Below are 22214 nucleotides of genomic sequence, written 5' to 3'. Positions count from 1 at the left end.
CACTGGTTTATATTGTCTCCATTCATTGTCTGCTTACCCCTTTTCTGCCTTTGTTTCTCTTTAATTCAAGCTTCCTGGTTTACATTTCATGGCATCTTTCTAATTCATGTCTTCATAATCTTCTGTATATCTAGCAGGCCCTCAAGTGTCATTAAAAGTGTCAGCCCAGCTACCAAGAGCCCATCAGGATTTGACCTGATATTCCAGTGGGCCTATCTAACACTGGATGTAGACAATAGTGTTCTTAGACAAATTGCAACAGGTGTTTGTTTTTATATTCCTTCTAATATTACTTGTTCAATTAAAATGTAAAAACGTGAAATGTTTATTGGCAGATTTATCAAAACTTTGACTTCAACCATTCGCCATCTAAAACCTGCAGAAGTGCTATTTTAGCCTATGGGGGACCTCCTAGAACCTATATGGAGTCAATTGGTGGACTTTAGGAAATCGAAGTTTTTTGGGGAAAAAACTTTGAATCTAAGTAGATTGATGGCGCTATTCCTTCGATCGTACGATTCGAATACGGCCGAATACGGACCTCTTCGACCCAAAAAAACTTCGACTTCACTTCGGTTGGTCCTTAGGGGCAGATTTATCAAGGGTCGAAGTTCGAAGTTAAAAAACTTTGAATTCAAAAAGACCAACCGAACAGAGGTTGAAGGTTTTTGGGGGTCGAAGTGGTCCGTATTCGGATCGAAGGAATAGTGCCATCAATCTACTTCGATTTGACGTTTTTCCCCCAAAAAACTTCGATCTCTCAAACGCCACCTATTGCCTCCATATAGGTTCTAGGAGGTCCCCAATAGGCTAAAACAGCACTTAGGCAGCTTTTAGGTGGCGAATGGTCAAAGTCGAAGTTTTAAAGAGACAGTACATGATAAATTTCGTTATTGGATTTCGAAGTTTTTTTCAACTTCGAACCGAAGTTGGAATATTCCCTAGTTGAAGTATACAAAAAATAGCTCGAAATTCGAAGTTTTTAACTTCGAAAACTCACTTCGACCCTTGATAAATCTGCCCCTATATGTTACTTAGCCATTTGGTAAAATTTCAATTTCACAAATGTTTTTAAGCATTTCAATTAATGTCACAAAGTGACAATATCTGTCTTTTCTTAACTCGATCAGTCCATCGCCTCATGGAGCAGCATTTCCACCACATTCCTTGGAAAGCATCGTCACCCTATCACTCAGCTGCTCAATGTCCTTCCGAAACATATGAATGAAGCACCAGTTCTCTACCAGATGTTTGGAGTCCTGGCTGATGTCATTCTACTTATAGAGTAAGGGCATGGACACACGGTTTTACGGCCGCTTAAATACACTTAGCGGGTTCAAGCTTAGGTAATGGCACACTAGGTTAGCATATTAACGTGGCTGTCAGCTTTTTAAAAAACTATGCTGCATTACCGCGCAGTAAAACTGCATGTGTGTCCATGACCTAAGATATTGTTAAAGACTCATTTTGAAGGGGGGCAAGAAGGTTGTAAATCAAACTTTCTTTACAAGTTGTAACCCCTATACTGTTATATGTTCTGCCACTGTGCCGCTTTCTGGAAAATTACTTTCTCACTGACCTCCTTTGATTCGATTCGAAGTAGGCCGAATACGGACCACTTCGACCCCCAAGTTCATCTTTTCATGCTAGTGCCCATGCGCACCAGACAATGGATAAAGCTGAGAAGATTGCAAGGTTCTGCTCTACAGAATACATCAGCCTGGAGTATCAGATAAGCAATTATTATCACTGGGGGGTGCCTAATATTTCTCACGTGCAAAATAAAAAAAAGTTTCTAATATAGTTAGTTAGACATACAGTCACTCCAGCCTTTATACATTACATTTTTATAGCCAGAACACTACTTCCTGCTTTGCAGCTCTCTAACTCTGAGTTAGCCAGCGACTTAGAGAGGAGCCACATGGGACATAACTTTCAGTGAGTTTGCAATTGATCCTTAGCATGCAGGTCAGGTCAAAGCAAGGTCAAGTCAAAGCAAACAGTCAGTGGAAACCAAGAGAGCTGCAAAGCAGGAAGTACTGTTCTGGCTATTATGTTAGACATCCAGTCACTCCTTTATACATTACATTTTTGCCTAACTAACTATATTGAAAACATTTTTTATTTTGTAAAGCCTATCTATTTACCCAGTTTTTATATTTACACTGAACAATTCCTTTAAAGTGATACTGGCACAAAAAATACTTATATGCATGCACATTAAAAGTTACCTATAGGTCATGTCTTGCTGAGAGGTCTGTTTTGTAATTAATTGTTAATTTTTAAGTTCCTACACCTGACTGTTTTGCCAACCTGACTGTCCCTTCTCACCCTGTCAGTTAAAGTTTCTAATGCTAACGGACTTCTGCTGCACAAAGGTATACTTTCTGGTGTCAGTATCTCTTTAAGGCTGTTTGGTTTATCATTAATTCCATTTTGCTGTGAGCAACAACAATGTCAGGAAAGATATTTTTGCTGAGTGCCAAAATGACGGTATTTGATGGTGATACTAACAGAGACATCTTAGACTGCAGTGGAGCCCTTGTGGCCACTGCGAGGGCCAGTGTGGGTCCTAATTGTTATGAATTTGTAATAATGAACAGTTACTTACATACTTTATTATTTATATTTTAAAAACAAGGCACCCATATATTCCAAACCCCAGATATGTCAGAAACAGGACATAGCCCATTCTCGCCCATTTAAATTCCGGCAAAGGCGATTTTGTTATACCTGCATGGAACCAAGTAGAAAAAACCCTCACCGTCAACTTCATCATCATAGAGGAAAAAGTATTCTTCATTCACTGAAAAAAAATTACAATATGATCCTAACAAATGTGCTTTGTGTACTAAACCTTTAATTTGCACAAAAGAAAAAACCTATAACACCGTTCTCACAGGATGTGGATGACATATTGATAATCAGAGGTGCAATTAAAGGGTATTATTTATATACAACAGAAAAATATCATCAGTAAAATGTATGCAATTTGAATAAAAAATAAATAAAATACCATACATGCTGTTACTCTTTTCGGTTTCTTATGCTCTTATCAAGTATCAGTGCTGTGACTAATATACAGCAGACCACACACAGGGTTCTGTATGGGGCATGGGATGGGAATCACTCCTTTTAAGCTACTCATACTCTGTATGTAATCAAATGTCAAACCATAGTTTGTGAGACAAAAAACTGAGGCTATAACCCGCATTCCTGACACGTTAGCTATGAGCCCAGTACAATTCACTCTCTGTTGTCTTTACTGGAAAAAAAAATGAAACAAAACCCTATGTTTTTCCAGACAGATAACCAGAGAGCTCTTATCAGGGCAAATACCTGTGAGTCATGGTGTAAACTGTAGCCCAGGTCATGACTGAATAAGCTTACTACATAGTCTAAAGCAGTTTTTTTAAAGAGACAGTACTTCGATGGTCGATTTTTAGTTCGAACCGTTCAATTCGAAGTTGAAGTCGTAGTCGAAGTAGCCAATTCGATGGTCGAAGTAGCCAAAAAAAATACTTCAAAATTTTTTTCCTTCTAATCCTTCACTCGAGTTTAGTAAATGTGCCCCTTATTGTTGGCCCTGCAGGATGTGTATACCATAAATTCTAATATGCATAGAGAGGCCTGGTGACATGCTCATGTTGACATTTCTAATTCCCAGAGAATACTCAAGCACATATTCCTAGCTATAAACACTTAGGGGCAAATCTATCAAGGCTCGAATTGAAAATTTTGATTTTATGGCCAAAACTGTCAAATTCCACTAGGGAATTATTAAAATTTTATTTGAGTATTTTTTAAAAAAATTTATCATACACTGGCCCTTTAAAAATTCAAATTCGACTATTCGCCACCTTAAACCGGCCGAATTGCTGTTTTAGCCTATGGAGGACCTCCTGGGATCAATTTGGAGTTGTTTGCAGCCTTCCTGACATGCGAGTTTTTTTTGGGGGGAAAAAAATGTAATGTATTTTCTGCAACATATAACATAAAGACGTCCATTCAACTTTAAATTTCCCGTCGTATGCCAATTAGCCTGAGCAAAAGACCTCTAGCAAATTTGCTAAGCAGAAATGAACAGTAGCGCATCTTCACTTTGATTTGCTCGCATTGCCGAAGTAACGTTAGTGAAAAGTCTGACTTTATTCCATCCTCAGGGTTTAATAAATTGTGAAAAAATTGTGATTACAGGGGCCCAGGGAAGTGCATTGTAAGTAGCACTTCCCTTATACTTAAACATACTTTGATTTAGCCTTAAGAGTGCTTCCACAACCCCCAAATTTTGTATATTGTATTAGCCTTGAAGCTGTGGCTTAGCTTCCCGTGGTTTTTAATAGCACCCCATACCCACCCCCTTATACTAATGGTGGTCCTATGCTTTTAAATATGGGCGCTATTTTGGGCAATCCCTCTCTCTTAAAAGCCCTTATGGGCGGGGGAGGATTTAGCCTTCAGACTGAAACCAATGTTCAACACACAGTGAATACAGGTAATGCTATTATGCAGAGAACCAAGTATTTTTATACTATGACCTGAGATAAATAAGTTAGGGACCACCATATGGGGTTTACCTTGACGTGGTATGGTGGCTTTTCAACTTTATGATCATAATTTTGTAACTAAAAACCCCTGTTTTGTAAACACATGCACTTGCATTTATACTGAATTGCTTATGAGACAGGGGCCCAGGGAAGTGCATTGTAAGTAGCACTTCCCTTATACTTAAACATACTTTGATTTAGCCTTAAGAGTGCTTCCACAACCCCAAAATTTTGTATAACCCCATTACCCCAGTCAATAGCCCAGATTCAATTCAGTGAGTAAAAGTTATTTCATAGTTTATCATGTGAAAAGTTATGGACGTATTCAGTTCCATTTTTCCCATAGATTTCAATAGAGTTTTTACAGGATAAAGAGTTAGATATGTTTTTTTTTAATTGCATCTCAAATTGAATCTCGTCCATGAGTTTTCACATGATAAACTTATTTCTTACTGAATTGAATCTGGCCCATCTGTCAGGATAATTAAAGTCACCAATAACTTGATCTAGTTGAGAAGCTGCCTCTATTTTAAAAGTAGCTGGGCTTCATTTAGGATTAACTGCACTGCAAAACTAGTAGAACCATGCATAGTTCATTATTATGCTTCAAATTGTCCATTAATGTTTCACTATAAATGGAGTGTGTGTTTTGAGAGGTGTGTAGTCTTAATATAAGCAATGAAAGCCATTTACTTACTGAGATAATGACTAAATTGTTAAAAATGCTGGACAGCTCTTTAAGCCATGGAATATAGGCGGCAGTAAAAACAGAGAAACAGCTGTCACAGCACAAAAGAAACAATGCAAGACAAAAGATCTGTACATTTTACTTACCGGTCAAAAATATATGTTCCAGACTGAGCAGATGCAGACGGCAGCAATACAGGGCATATATATAGGCTGTCTCTTCTCTCACTTCAGTGGTACTGAAACTGCTATCCATTCACAATGGGAAAGGTAAGTCAAAACCATAAAAATATCTTGATAATTCTGATAATTTCTAATTACTGTATCAGTAAAAAAAAGCACATCTAATAAACTACATTTTGTTAATTTAGGGGTCCAGATCCAACTTAAACAGAATATATACCCAATTTTAAAAAGAATCAGCGGGTGGTTGTTTCTCTTAAAGTAACATTGTTCTATCCAACAAAATACTAGATATTCTGCATATTCATAAAATACATTCAATGTGTCTGTTTACAGGGTTTATCTTCTTACTGTTCTCAAAGCTGAATTTATGTGTTTTCAAATCTGTTGTACAGCATCGTGTAATAATGTTGGCATAGATAAGTGTAAATAATATCATATCATATATTCAGTTCCAGATGTACAAAACATAAGCTTTTAACCTACAACGTCTTTCTTTAGATCTTCTTTTACGAGGAAAGGAATTTCCAAGGTCGCCACTATGAGTGTGGCTCAGACTGTTCTGATCTGTCCTCATACTTCAATCGCTGTAACTCCATCAGGATAGAGGGTGGAAACTGGATCCTCTATGAGCACCCTAGTTACAGGGGACATCAGTATTACCTGTGGAAAGGAGAATACCCAGACTTTCAGAAATGGATGGGCTTCAATGACTACATCAGGTCCTGTCGTTTTATTCCCCAGGTGAGTTTTTAAAACTTTCCTAAAACTACTCTAGTGCTGAAATAGTGGGAAAGATATAATAATAATAATTATTATTATTATTATAAATGATTATTTCAAATTGGATGCATGGACAGTTTAAGTAAGAGCTTGTCATTTGAGTTCCTATATAAGATTTGTTTCAATTTCCCTGGGAGTACTTTATTAAGAGCAATCATTACTCCTACATTTATTTATAATGTTCTTTGCTTAGAATACTGATAAATTAGATTTTGATATTGATGTATAAGTGGTTGCACAGCAGTCTACAATTTTATATAGGAATTAAAAAAATACAAAATAATGTAATAAATGGCAGAAAGTTTCCCCAGTTCTATGAACCCATAGCAAACAGCAGACCAGCAAATGCTACATGGTAATATGTTTTAACCTGCAGAAACTTGTGGACCCATTTTTACATTGAACTAAATTGAACAAAGGTGTTGATAATTAAATATTTAATATAATATAAAATGGTGTTACAGCAATGAATGGGAAAAAATAGTAGCATGGTATATGGGTAAATTGTTAACGTTGCATTAAAACATGCAAATCATACTAAAGGACTATTATAGAACTAAACCATGTGTACATGCTTTTATCATTATTTAGTAGTGCTAGTAGACTGACTATTGAAAAGATTTTCCAGATCCATGGCTTGTTTATTTTTTTTTTAATTTTATGTTTATTAATCTATGTGTACAGCACCACGGCCAATACAAAATGAGAATTTACGAAAGAGGAGACTACCAAGGGCAGATGATGGAGTTCTTTGATGACTGCCCCAATACTTATGATCGATTTCGTTTCCATGACATTCACTCCTGCAATGTGTTTGATGGCCACTGGATGTTCTACGAGGAACCCAACTTCCGAGGACGTCAGTACTACATGAGACCTGGAGAATACAGGAGATACAGTGACTGGGGAGCCTCAAGCCCCAGAATTGGATCATTCAGAAGAGTTCATCACATGTTTTAAATTATTATGAAACATTGTACACCAAATATATTTATGATCCAATAAAGATGATAAATTCCTTATTAATTTTTTATATAATCATCATTTGTACATGTAGTGCAGCTTTGGTCTCCAATACACCAAAATAATGGAACTTAACAGAGTGTTCACAGGGGTTTTTAAGTTATTGTGGAGACTGGATATCAGTTATACAGATAGACAGACCAGGCTGAGTTTAAATACAGTGGAGAAGAGATACTTATTAGGGATATGATTAGATTGGATCTCAACATAAAAACAACAAAACTGTTAATAAAACAAATTTAATCTTCGCTGAGGTATAAGATGTATGAGAATACAAAGGATATAAAGGTCTCTGAGGAAGTACGTTGTTAAGAAGCGCGTTAGACCTTGGATGCTGTGTCTTTTAATCAAATATAATACTAAAGATAACTGTTCTTAAACTGAAGCTGAATTAAGCGATCCTTGACCTTCGGAGTGTGCTGCAACATTCTTTGGATTTATGTGATTTGACTGCCTCCCTTAGTGACAGACTTGGAGCAGCAACACCCGGGTCAATCTAATATCGGGTAAACCAACAGATTTATTCTAACAATGAATGAATGACGAGAAGGCCAGTGAGAGGGTGGATTAACCTTGGAATATTTGTGCAGGGCTTGGGGCCGAGTGCACCTAGGGCACACGGACTGAATGGTGAGACCCAAAGGCCGAACTAGCAATCTGTGGGTTCTGGCAAATGCCAGAGGGGCTGCTATAAGGTGCCATAGAAAGTCAGTATTTAGTGGGCTGTTTGGGCCTTTGTGTGGGCTAATTGGGCTTCTGTGTACCTGAAATGCCAGGGCCTATTTTAATTCTCAGTCCGGACCTGCTTCTCTCCATCTGCAGAAGAAACCCCAGGCTAAGAGCAGGGGAGACCATATACTATAGTTTAAACACTAAAAAACATAACAACAGACATCTTTGGGCTGATCTCCCCTCCATGTACCAGCAGCTGTACTTTTCAGTGCACATACACAGAGGCTAAGCGCAATCAGTCTGCCCTTGGCCTTATGAGTACTATATCTTTTATGGGATGATTTTTATTAAAAGAGAACTAAACCCTAAAAATGAATGTGGCTAAAAATGCTGTATTTTATATACTGAACTTATTGCACCAGCCTAACGTCTCAGCTTGTCAATAGCAGCAATGATCCAGGACTTCAAACTTGTCACAAGGGGTCACCATCTTGGAAAGTGTCTGTGACATTCACATACCTTCCAACTGTCCCTTTTTTGGAGGGACAGTCCCTCTTTTGACAGCTCAACCCGCAGTCCCTCATTTGTACTGGAAAGTCCCTCTTTTCTCTGCACTGAACAGCCAGAAAAAGAAACAAAGTTTCTTACTTAATTGGCTTTTAGCAGAGAGCCCAGAACACCTAACAGGTGCAAATAAGATACTTTGTAACAATTCTGAGACACAAAAACACAGTTTAGATAAGGAGAAATATTTTCAAACTTTCATAACCTGCCAAATTTTTTAAAACAAACATGGTAATTAGGGGGTGTGGCCACAGAAAGGGGTGTGGTCAAAAATTGCTGCGCTACGTGTGGAAAAAAAATTTTTGTCCCTCTTTTTACTTCCAAAATGTTGGGAGGTATGCATTCACATGCTCAGTGGGCTCTGAGCAGCTGTTGAGAAGCTAAGCTTAGGGGTCGTCACTAATTATCCAGGTTGGTTTGTAATATAAGCTGATGCTACAGGGCTGGTTTTTAAATCCTGATGCTAATTGCACTGGGTTCTGGGCTGCCATGTAGTAATTATCTGTATTAATTACTAATCAGCCTTATATTGTGACATTTATATTCTAGGTGTAACGTATATTGTGCGTGGGTCCCTAAGCTCAGTAAGTGACAGCAGCACAGAGCATGTGCAGTGAATCAGCAGAAAAGAAGATGAAGAGCTACTGGGGCATCTTTGGAGACACAGATCTTTACTGCTAAAGGGCTGTGGTTGCCTTGGGCTGGTACAGAATCCCAAAACATCATGTACAACATTTCTAGCTACTTCTTTAGTTTAACTTTCCTTGTCCTTTAAGAAATGTTGTTTTCCAAGAGAGATATTAATATAATTTACAGAGAAAAAACTAACTGAACATAACTGTAAGGTAACATAGGGTAAAGGTTCAGATAAGCATAGTCTGAGTGCCTGTTAGTACCCACACAGTTAGAATAATGAAAGCAATCCTTTGATTGGCGGAAATGTGTAACTAGACCAGAGCAGGAACAAAGCTGCCAATCAAATGGGAGACTTTAAAGGGAAATTATATTCAGATAATTAAACCTACTACCTAAAAGAAAATATAAAGAGGAGCTCAGCAATTACGCACACAGGTACAACCAGATTTAGTCCCTCTCTCTCTCTCTCTCTCATGAGATGAGGCGCAGAAAAGATACATTTAACTTGTTTCAGGCTGCAGCCAGGCAGTGAGACCTGTAGGGTTATCACCAGGGTAGAGAAGCACAACTATAACATGCTGAGCAGCTACATGGGCTTTTTTCACTTTGCCTTTTGTGAATACGTAAAGGCTGCATGTGAACACCAATCACAGCGCTGTACTTACGCCTCGACAATGAAGGGTTTCCTATTGGTCAGCTGACTGTTTTCAGGAGGAAAGGAATCTTTGCCCTTCTGAAGCCGACATGGAAGTAATGCTTCTACTACACAAGGACAGGCTGGTGGGAGGAGTATTGCAGGGTAAATAGAAGGGGGTGCAGAGCTCTGTTCTTTTTTAGCTGCACGTTACATAATACCTACGCGTAAAAACAGAGCAATTGTGTGATATCAGTTGCATATTGGCAAAAACTACATTGTATTCGCACGAAGGCTATACTTTCTCTATCTCAGGAGCCAATGACAGCAACAGCATGCACGTCACGATCACGTGTTTGTTATAGTCCTTTCAGCTACAGTCCCCGGCACCACAGCCACGCCCACTCCTCGAATACTTCCGGTGTATGTGTGACCCATCTAGCGCTCCCCCGACCAGATCCTCTGGCTGCCGGTAGGAAGGTAATACACTCGCACAATCTTTACACAACTTCATCAGATTTTCTTTTTAGCAGGATTGCTCACAACACGCACACGCAACTTTTGCAAGCTCACATACACTTTCTAACCTTTCTTAAATGTTGTTTTTGCCCAGTGTGACTAGCCCATCAGAATGCTCATTTGCAAATGGAAGTGTTTCAAAGCACAAGGTCAGGAGCTGTTTTATGTGTTCTTAAAGGTCAGCTTTTGTGCTTTGCACTTGTATTCACATGTGAGCTTTCAGGTCTTTTGAACACATTGTGTTATTACATTTATTTCTGTATAATATTTGTTGTGCAGTAAGGTCAGTGGATAAGAAATGCTGAACACACAAAGAGCTCTTTAGAAACGGTTGTTTATACAGTTTTGAGGGAATATGTAATCATATGCATATTAGGCATCTTATCGCTTGGTTTTTATTTGTACCCAATGATGGATGAGACCAGGTGCTGCAAAGTGTCACTTTTACAGAGGTTTGTGTACATGGGTGTTTATGTACATGAAATGTAGAGTATGTTGTGTTTGCAGTAGCTAAGGTATCAGTCGTGCAAAATGGTATGCACTGTTTATGTTTTGGGGCCTTTACATGCCCCATTGTTATGTAAGTTTATGCATATTCGGTATCAAATTATTTAGAAGACTGCTGGCATTTATATGCATCTTGTTTTATGGTTATACCCAAGAAGCTATAGGAAATTAGACTGTGTAAAGTGCAAGCTTATTTTTCAAAAATCTTGGTAAAAACAAAAACACCCCCCCAAAAATAAACTAATAACAATAGCAGTGTCTACATGCCTTACCCTACCTGCTTCTTACCAATACAGCACTGACTTAAAGTTGGCCATACACGCACAGATCCACTCTCAGCTCGCAGATTTCTTACCGATATGCCCACCTTGAGGTGGGAGATATCGGGCTGATCCGATTGTGGGCCCTAGGATAAACCTGGATGATTTTCAGCCAGATATTGATTGAGGGAATCAGGCCGGAGCACCCTATACACTGCCCAATAAGCTGTCAACTTGCTCTGTCTCCTGCTTATATTTGCCCATGTATGGCCATCTTACAACAGTCTATATTCCTAGGGGAAATCTGTCTGATCAGCTCTGATTGTTTAGATTACAAGGAGGGCCTATAGTAATTTGTTTGGAGGAAACCACATCAATGCTCAGATGCAGTCCTTGCCCAGCAGAATTTTTAAACCTTCCCAACCAATATCTGGCCAATTTTTTCAGATATTGGTCAAGTAGGCCCATCAGAAGGCGTCATATATATGCCAATAAGATGCTGATTTGGTTTGGAGAACAGTTTTTATCAGCTTGTGTTTGACCAGCTTAAGAGTATGCTCTGCATTGACCACTATACGTCCTATATTGATCAGTTTTGATATATAATTTTGCTAGAGCATGCACACTAGAATCTAACTCAGCTTCCAGAGTCCTGATCAACTTCTAGTGCATATTCTCCTTTTCAGCAATCAACGTCTGGAAGCAAAGAAAATGTGTGTATGTATATATTTATTTATATAGTGTGTATGAAAGAGCCAGACATGCAGCCACCAACTTCAATGAACAACTTTGCCTTAGGAAGATTGGACCTTAGGGGATGGGAGGGGTGTTCCATATACATGGCCCCTATGTTGACAAAGTTTGTTTAAATTCTCCTTTAATTTTGTTTTATATCTCTTTTGAAAATGTGTTCATTTGATCAGATGGCAAAAGATGGGGTCACCTGACTGCACTAATTACAATATATTTACATTTACATTACACAACTGAGCACCAGAATTCAGGTCGCTGGGCTACAGTAACTGCTGTAGAACCAACAATATATGATATTTGTCCTAAGAACATAAAAGTTTTTAAAAATGATCAGCAAACCTTCAACATCAATCAATATTGACCACACAAATTAAGGTAATCACCTTAAATAATTTTTGTTTAGTGCTATTGAACAAGCCAACTCTGCCAGATCACCAAAATATTGTGCAGTGCTGTACATAATGGAACAAAAATCAACATATATACTAACTGACATGGTAGACAATGAGTCTTGTCTGCAAAATATTTTAATGTAAAGGTATATCACATTAGGTTGGTAAGAATGTCCAAAATGGTACCGGATATACTCCTATATATGGACACACCTATTGTGGTCCCATGCCACGGTCTAAAGCCAAGGCCAGAGGGAAGACTTCTTTTTTAACCTCAGGATATGAGAGGTGCAAAGTGCTCTTGAAAGTTCACCTTTGACTGTAGCCTGATCTTGGAAGCCACTTGTTTGGGAACACATACGGCTGAATTTAGTGAGCTTCACTTTTTACTCACTGAGGATATGCCAAGATGTCCATTGCTGGTCATCAAACAGATCAACGCTGACTGATGCATGTTGGTATGGCTTACTAAGACATAAGAAGTGACTTTCATCACATTCATGTACATTCATGTACTAAGCATTTGGGATCCAGTGAACCCAGGATCTAGGCACATATTTTTGTGAAGGACCCAGTATTTTGGCTGAATCCAAAAATGATAGCTTCAGAGTTCCCCTACATAGGATAACTCCCTTGCCAATGTTCTAATTATGTTTCTGTTTTCTGATAGCCACAAGATGGCAGATGAGGGCTGTTGTGGTAGAAAGCCAAACTATATCAAGCTAAATACTAAATTTGCATTTTAACATTATTCATGACATAATTAGAGGTAAATATCTAAAAAGTTCCCTGGTAATGATCTTTAACCTAAGGAAGCAAAGAGAGGATTGGCCTGGTCTGTCATGCTATTATAATATTATAGAACTATTCACCTTTCTGTCTTATTTGCCTTGTTAGCTAAATTGCTAGATGTTATTGTTATTCTATTCATTCATTTAGATGGCCCAACGCTTGTTCTTGAAGCGTGTTCTTGTTCCGTCTGTGAAAAGCCTAATAGCTCCAACACCATCTTTCTCCACTCTCCTCTCAAATGGCATAAGATCACACGGGCTCAAGGCTCTGACCTCCTCTCGATTACATCCCCACATTAACATGAGGCCTATCTCCACCTCAAAAACACGCAAAGTTACATTTAATGTCCAGGATGCAGATGACTTCCAAGAACGTGTTGTTGGCAGTGAGACACCTGTGGTGGTGGATTTCCATGCACAGTAAGTTTGTTATATAGTTTATATTTTGAAATATTAACTTTTTTGGAACCAATGGTTACAGATTTGTATGTACTGTAGTAGGGATGCAGAAAATGCACTTTTTTTTGATTAGGCCGATTTCCAAATCCTTCACGAACTAAATTGAAATCCTAATTTACATATGCTAATTGCATAATTAGCATATGTATAATTGGAAGGGGGGAAACTGCAAAAGATAATGGGTTTTTTTTGTTTTGTTTTTTGCAATTTCCTTAATTGTGTTACCTAAACTCATGTCCATATTTGGGTTTGGCTGAATCCGAACCCTGCAGACAAAAGCCTTGGATTTAGCTGAATCATGAACCAAATCTGGTACATCCCTGGTATGTATGTATAACATAACTACTAGGATACAAACATTGTACAATTTTTACAATATAGATATTGTATATAGATAAACAAAATCATAATAAATACATACATATAACTATACTATAAATGACAGAATAAAGAATAGACTAGTGTTAAATATGGTGAAAAAATCCAGCACCAATATTATATTATGACAGAAGACCCACCGACAGGGAAATAAGGTGGGTATAATTAAAGAAGCTAGGTACCACCTCAGAGGTATCTTAGACCAGGGATCCCCAACCTTTAGAACCAGTGAGCAACATTCAGAAGTAAAAGGAGTTGGGCAGCAACACAAGCATGACAAATGTTCCTGGGGTGCCAAATAAGTGCTGTGATTGGCCAAGTAAGTGCTCCATGGTGCTCGCCGGAATAAACCGGGCCGGTGCAGTTTTCTGCTGATAGGAGCACTGACCTGGGGTTTCAGGTAAGTAAATACATTCACTTGGGGGTGCCTAACATTTGGCACCCCCAAGTGGTTAACGACTTTCCTTCTCCTTTAAGCAATACTATTCCTCCACTGTTTTCCTACTACATGTATCATGGAAACAATGGAGCAACAGTTAGTTGTCCTCCAGCAATGGATCAAGGGTGGGAACTCACAGAAACATGCAAGGCCATGTGGGGAAAGGGAGTCTTGGCTAGAAGAGAGCTAAATATTGCTGCACAGTCTCAGTGGTACAAGTAGTGAGGATGAACAGCAAAGATAATGGAAAGGGACAGAAATATGCTCCTTTCAATAGCAATTGTATTTACAAATACATTTAATATGTGTTATCAATGTATATTGGAAAGCGATAGAACTATAGTTTGTTTTTGTTCTCTTTAGCTTTCCTTGTTGTGTTAATCATTTACAACTAACTCACTCGCTGTTCTGCTCATCCATGCAGTCTTTATACTTGGATAGAATTAAATTTTTTTCATTGTTTGATGTTTCATGCCAGGTGGTGTGGCCCATGCAAAATTCTAGCTCCCCGATTGGAGAAGGTGGTTGCCAAGCAACAAGGAAAAGTTCTGATGGCAAAAGTGGATATAGATGACCATACGGATCTTGCCCTTGAATTTGAGGTAGTTTGCCAAACAAATATATGTTGCAAGTAAATAAAAGAATATACTTTGTGGAGGCTGTAACTGTAACAAACTGTGGAAGCAAAAGTTTTGTGTGCACTGTGGATGGTAGGATCCCAGGGGACAGCCCTTATTTCTTGAAGTGGCAATTTTCTATTTAGGATTACCCAATGGCACATACTATTATTATCATACTAGTATATTATTATGAAAATGGTTTATATACATGATACTGGGCTTTACATATGAGATGTTTTATGCAATATCTTTTTATCGAGACCTACATTGTTGGGGGGTATAGTTTTCCTCTATACTTCTCTACCTCTGTATGATTTTTATCATCTGAAGTAGCAGACCCATTGCTACACTTGTCTGCGCTTATCTCCTATGTGGATCGTGTGATGGTGAGCTATTGTAAAACACCTTTTTTTTTTTTTTTCAATCAATATTTTTATTGTTTTACAAACAAATGCAAGTATAATGTCAACATTGAATAGACAAAATAAAATTGGTACAGATTATCATGAGACAGTGTGAGTCTGTTATATTGCATTAATTACCAAACTTTTATCTTTTTGCAACTATTAAACAGTAAAATCAAAGAGCCACCTTTATATTTGAATGCAAGTGAAAGACTGATGAATTGCGGAATAAGTCACAGGAATATTAATATACCTCAAAAGTAAGAGAGCGGTAGAAGGAAAGTCCGATGGAAAGGAGCTGACAAACATTGGGATCACTGCGTCTATACTCAAACCAGGGTTGCCAGATCCTTAGAAATTTATCATGGGTATTGTTGAGAAAACTAGCTAATTTTTTTTTTACCATAATCCAATCCATTTTACGTTTAAAGGCAAGTATAGGAATAGATCCAGCTTTTCACGCATTAGCGATGGTTTGTTTTGCAGCCAGAAATATACACGTTTGTGTTGTATCTTGGAGAAACCTTCACATTTTCCATTCAAAAATGCTATTATTGGGTCTCTTCTCACATTAATGTTGAAAACAGAGAATATGATGGTGTGTATCCTAATCCAAAATCTAACCACCCTAGGGCACGTCCACCATATATGGTACGTGGAACCAATTTGTTGGCAGCCTCTAAAGCAATTGGGATCGGCCGTAGGGATACCTTTGGCTATCTTATCGGGTGTCAAATACCATCTGAATAATACCTTATAGGAAGCCTCCAACAAAACAGTATTCATAGAGCTGGATTTAGTGATTTCCCAACACTTCCCCAATGTTCGTAACACACCTTTTTATTGCCAGCTGGTTCCTTTTATAAAATAAATAAGAAATAAGGGCTCGCTCCCCTGGTGTAATATGCTTGAAGGTTTTATTCCATTAATAAAAATGGAATTACAGAATACAAGTGGTTAATTTGCTCATCAGTCAATAAAGCTGCACAGTTCCTTTTAGTAAAAAATGTGCTAAGTTTACACACGCATCTCTGCTAGGCATGTGGGAGATTAATCTTGAATTAGAGCCCTTGGGACATCAGTAATGATGCCAAGTTGGATTGTTTTTACTGTTTTCTTGCCAAAATATAAAATCAACTAATAACTGAGCAGGAGCGTGTGATTTCTAGGCCCACTGGCTAAAAATTATGAGAAAAATAGATGCTGGCATTCAACACTAGTAAGCTAATTTCTCCAATCATGCTCATGGGCTTTGTTCTTTAAATTCAATTCATCAGTCTTGCAAGCATTCAAGTGACCGTAATCTCACTACATTGCTATTTTCTTATTGTGCTGTATTTTGTATTCCATATGCCTTGTTTTTCCTTGGAACTGTTTTTCACACTTAGGTTACTTTTCTCTAAGCATTTTAAGTATTGCTGCCAAATTGTCCCCATCCCCTGCTGACAAACATTTTGACACGGTTTTTAGTAGGGCTGTCCAGTTCAAAACTGGATGTCCAGGGTTTCTAAAAACTAGACATAATTCTGCTGCTGTGACCAAGTCTGCCAAAGACCACCCATTATGTTATTAAATGCCTCCCCTAATGTCAATGGGCCACTTGGAAATTTCACCCCATAATTTATGTCATCGCTTCTTGACACCATAGATCCGACCCCTGTCCAATAAGATTGTCCAAAGTTCACTTCATTTGTCAGGGGAATATTCACAACACATGTTTACTAAAAAAAATACACTATTGGGAGAGCGATTGAATGTGTCTTGTGAAACATTATCTGTCATAATTCACCAGTGTATTTTCCCCATATAGTTGTATATATAATTTGCCTGTCTGTACCTGGGGGGTACAAATGTTACCTGGAACAAATATTACCTTGTGAAAAGATGTGGTGATTCCCTGTGTTAGGGGGAATTTTACCTTTTCCCTTTTTACAGAGTTATAAAAACTTTCGGAAAGCGTTTCCAGAATAAGGATGTTCACCCTCTGTTCTTTTAATGTCACTTGAGTTCAGAACCATACAGTATTATTGGAAGTGTCTGCTAGTGCTTGTAAGTATTTTAAACATGAGTATTGTCTTGATCTGAAAGGCTAGTGTTCCAATCCCCTCATGCCGGCTGCACAGTGCAGTTTGTCTGTGTTTGACCCTTATATTGATTGAATAAACCAATTTACCTTTGGTGTGATCACCAAATAAGGAGAAAGATTAGCCCACCAATTACCTGATCCAGTGCCTGGAAGTCATTGAATGAACTGACTATTCCCGGGTCACTCTTCTGCTTTGATCCAACAAATCCACCTATCAACTGGATCCAAACAGTTCTGCTGAAAGTCCTATTAGAGTGAGATATATAACAGGTATCCTGGGGGTCCATGTGTGCATTCTTATCAAGAATAGTATACCGTGAAACTGATTTCCTTTGTTTACTAGATAAAACGAATGTACCAGTCATATGCAGTTTTAGAATATATTGTTTGGCCAAGTGGAATGGTCCCATTAAGTGCATCTGTAAGTATTTGGGGGAAGGAAAGGAAACGGGAAATAAGCTGCAGCAGGAGAAATGTTATTCCAAAAAACTGCAAGGAAATGAGCCTTAAATATTGCTATGAAATGTATGTTTCTCTCAAGTTTTTAATAATACCTTGAAGTATAGCATTACAAATCTACTTGAATCCTCCTTGGATAGCTACATTCGTGCTGTGTTAGCTGATAATGTGTATAGACTTGTCGTGTATGAAGGGTATGTTTTGGTGGAACATAGCTGGATATCATACAGAGATGGTTACTTACTTACAGGGGCGTGTGTTCTCTGTTCTGAGTTACTCTGTTTTTTCTGTCAAACTTCCCATGAGCGTTATCCTTGTTGTGTGCTTGAACTCCAGGGCAAATAACAGCAGCTTTTCGCACTAAATGCATTCAAAATGGTTCTTTGTATGTGCGATAGGGGGAGCTCCTAACACACTGAGAACATCACACCCATCATTATCACCTTGGGGGATGAAGCTGCTGCTGGGAATTGTGCAGTTGCAAAATTAGCTGTTTAAATTCCTTTGCTTAACCCTTTGCTCTAACCAAGCTTGTGTGGCTGCCCTGTAAAAGTAAATGTAAAATAGCCATTATACAGAAAACTCAACGCAGTCATGCAGTATAGTTACACAAAGGAGTAATAAACATCCATGTCCTTATTGTACTTTGCCCTCATCTTCTTGAGGAGTGTGTAAGACAGATGCACGAAGACATCAGACATTCCGATTGGCTGCTTTGGGCTGCACTGTATGTTTATGGCATAGTAGAACATATCTGCTACAGGGCTAAACAACATTCATTTAATATGTATAGTGTGACAGCAGTAAGAGAAAGGGCCAAATCATTTGAATAACATGCCCTGTGCCAGCTTCCTCATTCCTTCTGCTCTATTGTCACATTGAGGATCCATTGGCACCAGGTAACTTTGTTTATCAGATTAACTACCACTTATGAAATGTACAATATAGATACAGGTGTCTACAGAATTGGGGATGGTATAAAGGTGCACAGCAGTATAACTGTGGCAGAAATGTATATCAACACTTACTTAATTGACATGGCTACTTTCTCTTTAATGGGAGGTGTTTGGTATTTAGTTAGTATTTAGTTTTCATAACTAAGCTGTGTCAATGCTCCTTGTGAGCAAACAATCAGGCCTGTTGTTTGTTTGGGATTAGACAGTGACATATTTTGCACTTGCTAACACTTCTACCATGATATGACGTTTAACCTTTGCACTGTTGCTTTTGCCTTTACATATTTTCAGTGACCGATACAAACCCTAAAAAAGTTACCTTTATATATCATTTAGGAAGGTATCATTTAAATGATTGATAGGATGAAGCATGAGTTCTTGCTGCATCCTGACATAATAAAGACAGATTTTAGGAACCTTTGTCAAGTAACTAAATTCAGATTCTTGGTTCATGGCAGCTCAGAAACTAGCACAATTCACATCAGAATTTAATCATTTGCTTTTTAGCGTCTGTTTATATGACAGACGAGCCTCATTTCAGCTTGATGATTTGTGACAACCTTAGCTTCTCATCAGTTGCTCAAAGCAGACTGAGCAAGTGTGTGCTGTAGACACTCCTAACAAAATCCAAGATGGGATACTCCTATAACTTTTAAGTCCTGGATCATTGATGCTATTGAGAAGCTTTAGGCTGGATTAATTAGTTAATTATATAAAATATGGAATTTCTAGCCGTATTCATTTTTAGGGTTTAGTTCTTCTTTAAAGACATGCCCTTCCACAGCTATGGGGTAACTATGCATCTCCTGCTGGTCCTTTAGCCGTGTGGGATCTATGCAGGGATGGGGGGGAGGGGGTCAAGGTTCTTACTGGATTAATGTAAATATGATCCCTGATTGTTGGATACTCCCACTTACCCCTGTATGAAGGCTGTCCACTGTGGGGGACATATAATAATATTTAACTTCTCTTTACCTACCTCATAGTTTGCTTTTCTCCATCAGTAAACAAATAAATATTTTATCAGAGTCAAATAAACAGAGCAAACACTCAACCAGCCCAACCAAGTGGGACAGTCAACTACAGGGGAATCCTATTGTGTGTTGTGAAATATCAGGAGAAATCACCCTTTGGTCCATTATCACATTGCATCCATTGCATTATAAATGCTTCTTGATTAAGACTGAAGGGCTCATTTAGAAATGCAAGTGTTTATCGCTAAACTGGATGCAAATTTGAGCATGCTTTGACACTATTCACAAAGGTGTTTTTTTATCCAGTACATGCACCTTCACAACTTTGCTTGTTCCAGTTGCATGCATGGACCCTAGGGAATCCTAGGTTTACTAGCAGCCTAGATTGGACCTGGCAGTAATTCTGAGCCTGGTGATCACACAGTGGAATTACTACAGCTTAGCATGGCCAAGTAAGCCCAAAATAACGGGCGTTCTTATTAATTATTTATATAGGACATGGTGTCTCACAGTCTCTCTCTCTTTCCAGGTCTCTGCTGTGCCCACAGTCCTGGCCATAAAGAACGGTGATGTTGTGGATAAGTTTGTGGGGCTGAAAGATGAAGATCAGCTTGAAGCTTTTCTGAAGAAACTCATTGGGCCATAGTCAGAGCCTCTCCATCCTCACCCAAAACTATAATCCCAAGGCTGGGGGTTTAACTGCTGGCTGCCTACCTGAATTCAGCCTCCTCATTGTTACCTCTTGCCTGAAATGAATGCTTACAATATTTTGTGTAATGAAGGGAGAAGGATACGTTTGTCATTTTCTTCAGTGGACATGGCTTTTTGTGCTTACATTGACAGCACTTCTGCCCTATCCCTCCCCCTCTTTATACTTTCCTTTCTCCCAGTTACTGTGAATACATATGTATTTAATATAGGGGAAATAATGCCATTATGCCTTCCTAACATTAGTTTTCATGTGTTTGTTTGATTGAATTCTTGTATTTGTAGGTACAAGTAACTTCTTTAAACCCATTGGAAATCAGTTTACTGTATCTTAGTGAAGAATGGGTCAGAAAATATATATCCCACACCTGACTTTATTCACAACCCAAACCAGCTAAAAGTGTCAGGTCATTTTATGAATCAGGTCATTTTATGAATCAGTCACATATTTTGTGGCTATCACTGAGGGGAAGGTTATAAGTGGTTTAAGGCTTTGGTGAGTGCAGACATATTTTAACTTGCTGGAGGCTACATCATCCTATTGCTACCACTCAATATGACCATCTTGAAATCACTACACTGTCCCTAAAGGTGGCTATACACGGGCCAATAAAAGCTGCCGACAGACAGAGTCTGCAGCTTATTGGCCTGTGTATGAGGCCCTCCGACGGGCTCCCCAATCGATATCTGGCCGAAAATCGTCCAGATGTCGATCGGCAGGGCTAAAAATCCCGCCGGATTGCGACCTGCATCTGTTGGTTGATGCAGTCCCGCTATCCGACCACCCGTACTGCTGCATTATGATCCGATCGTAGGGCCCACTATCGGATCAGTCCAATATTGCCCACCTCAAGGTGGGCATATCTGGGACAGAGCTGCCCTTTCGCCAACATAGCGGATGGGATCTCTCTGTATATGGTGGCCATACCTCTTCAAAGGCACTTTCTACCCACTATGCAGGATTGTTATGTTATGTGACTGTGAAACAGTGAGTAGCCAATATATGTACATTATATGGTTTTTGTCTGATATTTCAAAAACAGATATATTCTCAAGAATGGGCAGTTGTCATTTTAATTACACAGTTTGTTTTAGTGTTTTTCTGTTTTTCAGTCACTGCTCTAATAAAAGTATAACATCTAGAGTGAAATTGTTCATATGTCCTTCCATTGTGCAGGGTTTGTGATCTATATTGCCTTCAGCCACCAAACTCTACAGATCGGGGATTTTCTCGTGAGGTGACTTTGGAAAACGAAGCTTTCCGAATGCCACCCTGTCAGCGATTCACATTCTTGCTGGTGGGAAGGCATTTTGGGGAGATTAGTCCCCAAAGAAGAGGAGATTCTCCCCCGAATCTGCACGTCTGCCACCACCCTTAGAGATAAAAGATGTTGGCAGGCTTAAGAGCTGATAGCAAACACAGAAAAGTGTTTAATTTAGCTTGAAATAGATTTACATGTAGAGGATATGACTAACAGAGATGTTATTACTGTTACTCTTTATTTATAAGTGGCATCATAAAAACACAGAGTAAAACCAGCTCTTGTGTCTGCACTAGCTGGCGCGGTGTTGAACTGGATGCAGACACATGAAGCAAATTTTGGCTATGAAAATGCAAACTCACATGTTTACTCACCAAAATGTGCTCTGAGTGTTTGTACCTAAGCCAACACAGTGCCTGTTAGTGTAGACAAAGGAGTGGGCTGAGCAAAGAGAGATCGGTTGTTTATTGCCCATTTATTAATTTTGCGATGTTCTGTACTTCTACATGAAAATATGC

General features: G+C 38.7%; 2 protein-coding genes and 1 long non-coding RNA gene across 3 annotated transcripts; 2 read left to right on the top strand and 1 right to left on the bottom strand.

The window, feature by feature from the left end:
* Nucleotides 1-5358: 5358 nt before the first annotated feature.
* Nucleotides 5359-9880, bottom strand: LOC121393339. Its single transcript, XR_005960994.1, has 3 exons — nucleotides 9761-9880; nucleotides 6930-7077; nucleotides 5359-6080 (listed from the first exon to the last, which is right to left on the bottom strand). It is a non-coding gene; the product is annotated as an uncharacterized LOC121393339 (long non-coding RNA).
* Nucleotides 5414-7261, top strand: LOC121393338 (gamma-crystallin-1-like). The gene is made up of 3 exons (XM_041561588.1): nucleotides 5414-5504; nucleotides 5919-6161; nucleotides 6885-7261. Exons 1-3 carry the CDS (start codon nucleotides 5496-5498, stop codon nucleotides 7158-7160), a joined length of 528 nt encoding a protein of 175 aa, XP_041417522.1. The 5' UTR covers nucleotides 5414-5495; the 3' UTR covers nucleotides 7161-7261.
* A 170-nt stretch (nucleotides 9881-10050) lies between the features above and the next one.
* txn2.S (thioredoxin 2 S homeolog) lies at nucleotides 10051-21578 on the top strand. The gene is made up of 4 exons (XM_018261136.2): nucleotides 10051-10209; nucleotides 13100-13371; nucleotides 14706-14829; nucleotides 20256-21578. Exons 1-4 carry the CDS (start codon nucleotides 10051-10053, stop codon nucleotides 20370-20372), a joined length of 672 nt encoding a protein of 223 aa, XP_018116625.1. The 3' UTR covers nucleotides 20373-21578.
* Nucleotides 21579-22214: the final 636 nt, after the last annotated feature.

The sequence above is a fragment of the Xenopus laevis genome, chromosome 4S (assembly GCF_017654675.1).
Source record: "Xenopus laevis strain J_2021 chromosome 4S, Xenopus_laevis_v10.1, whole genome shotgun sequence".
NCBI classification, from domain to species: Eukaryota; Metazoa; Chordata; class Amphibia; order Anura; family Pipidae; genus Xenopus; species Xenopus laevis.
The sequence above is the reverse complement of the archived record's forward strand: the minus strand, read 5'-3'. Positions and strand labels throughout refer to the sequence as shown.

Excerpts from the sequence above, each read along its gene's own strand:
- LOC121393338 (XM_041561588.1), top strand. Across the intron at positions 6,162-6,884 it reads CCTGTCGTTTTATTCCCCAG|CACCACGGCCAATACAAAAT; the intron begins GTGAGTTTTTAA and ends CTATGTGTACAG.
- txn2.S (XM_018261136.2), top strand. The coding sequence starts at position 10,051 with ATGACAGCAACAGCATGCACGTCACGATCACGTGTTTGTTATAGTCCT. Across the intron at positions 13,372-14,705 it reads GTGGTGGATTTCCATGCACA|GTGGTGTGGCCCATGCAAAA; the intron begins GTAAGTTTGTTA and ends GTTTCATGCCAG. Across the intron at positions 14,830-20,255 it reads ATCTTGCCCTTGAATTTGAG|GTCTCTGCTGTGCCCACAGT; the intron begins GTAGTTTGCCAA and ends CTCTCTTTCCAG.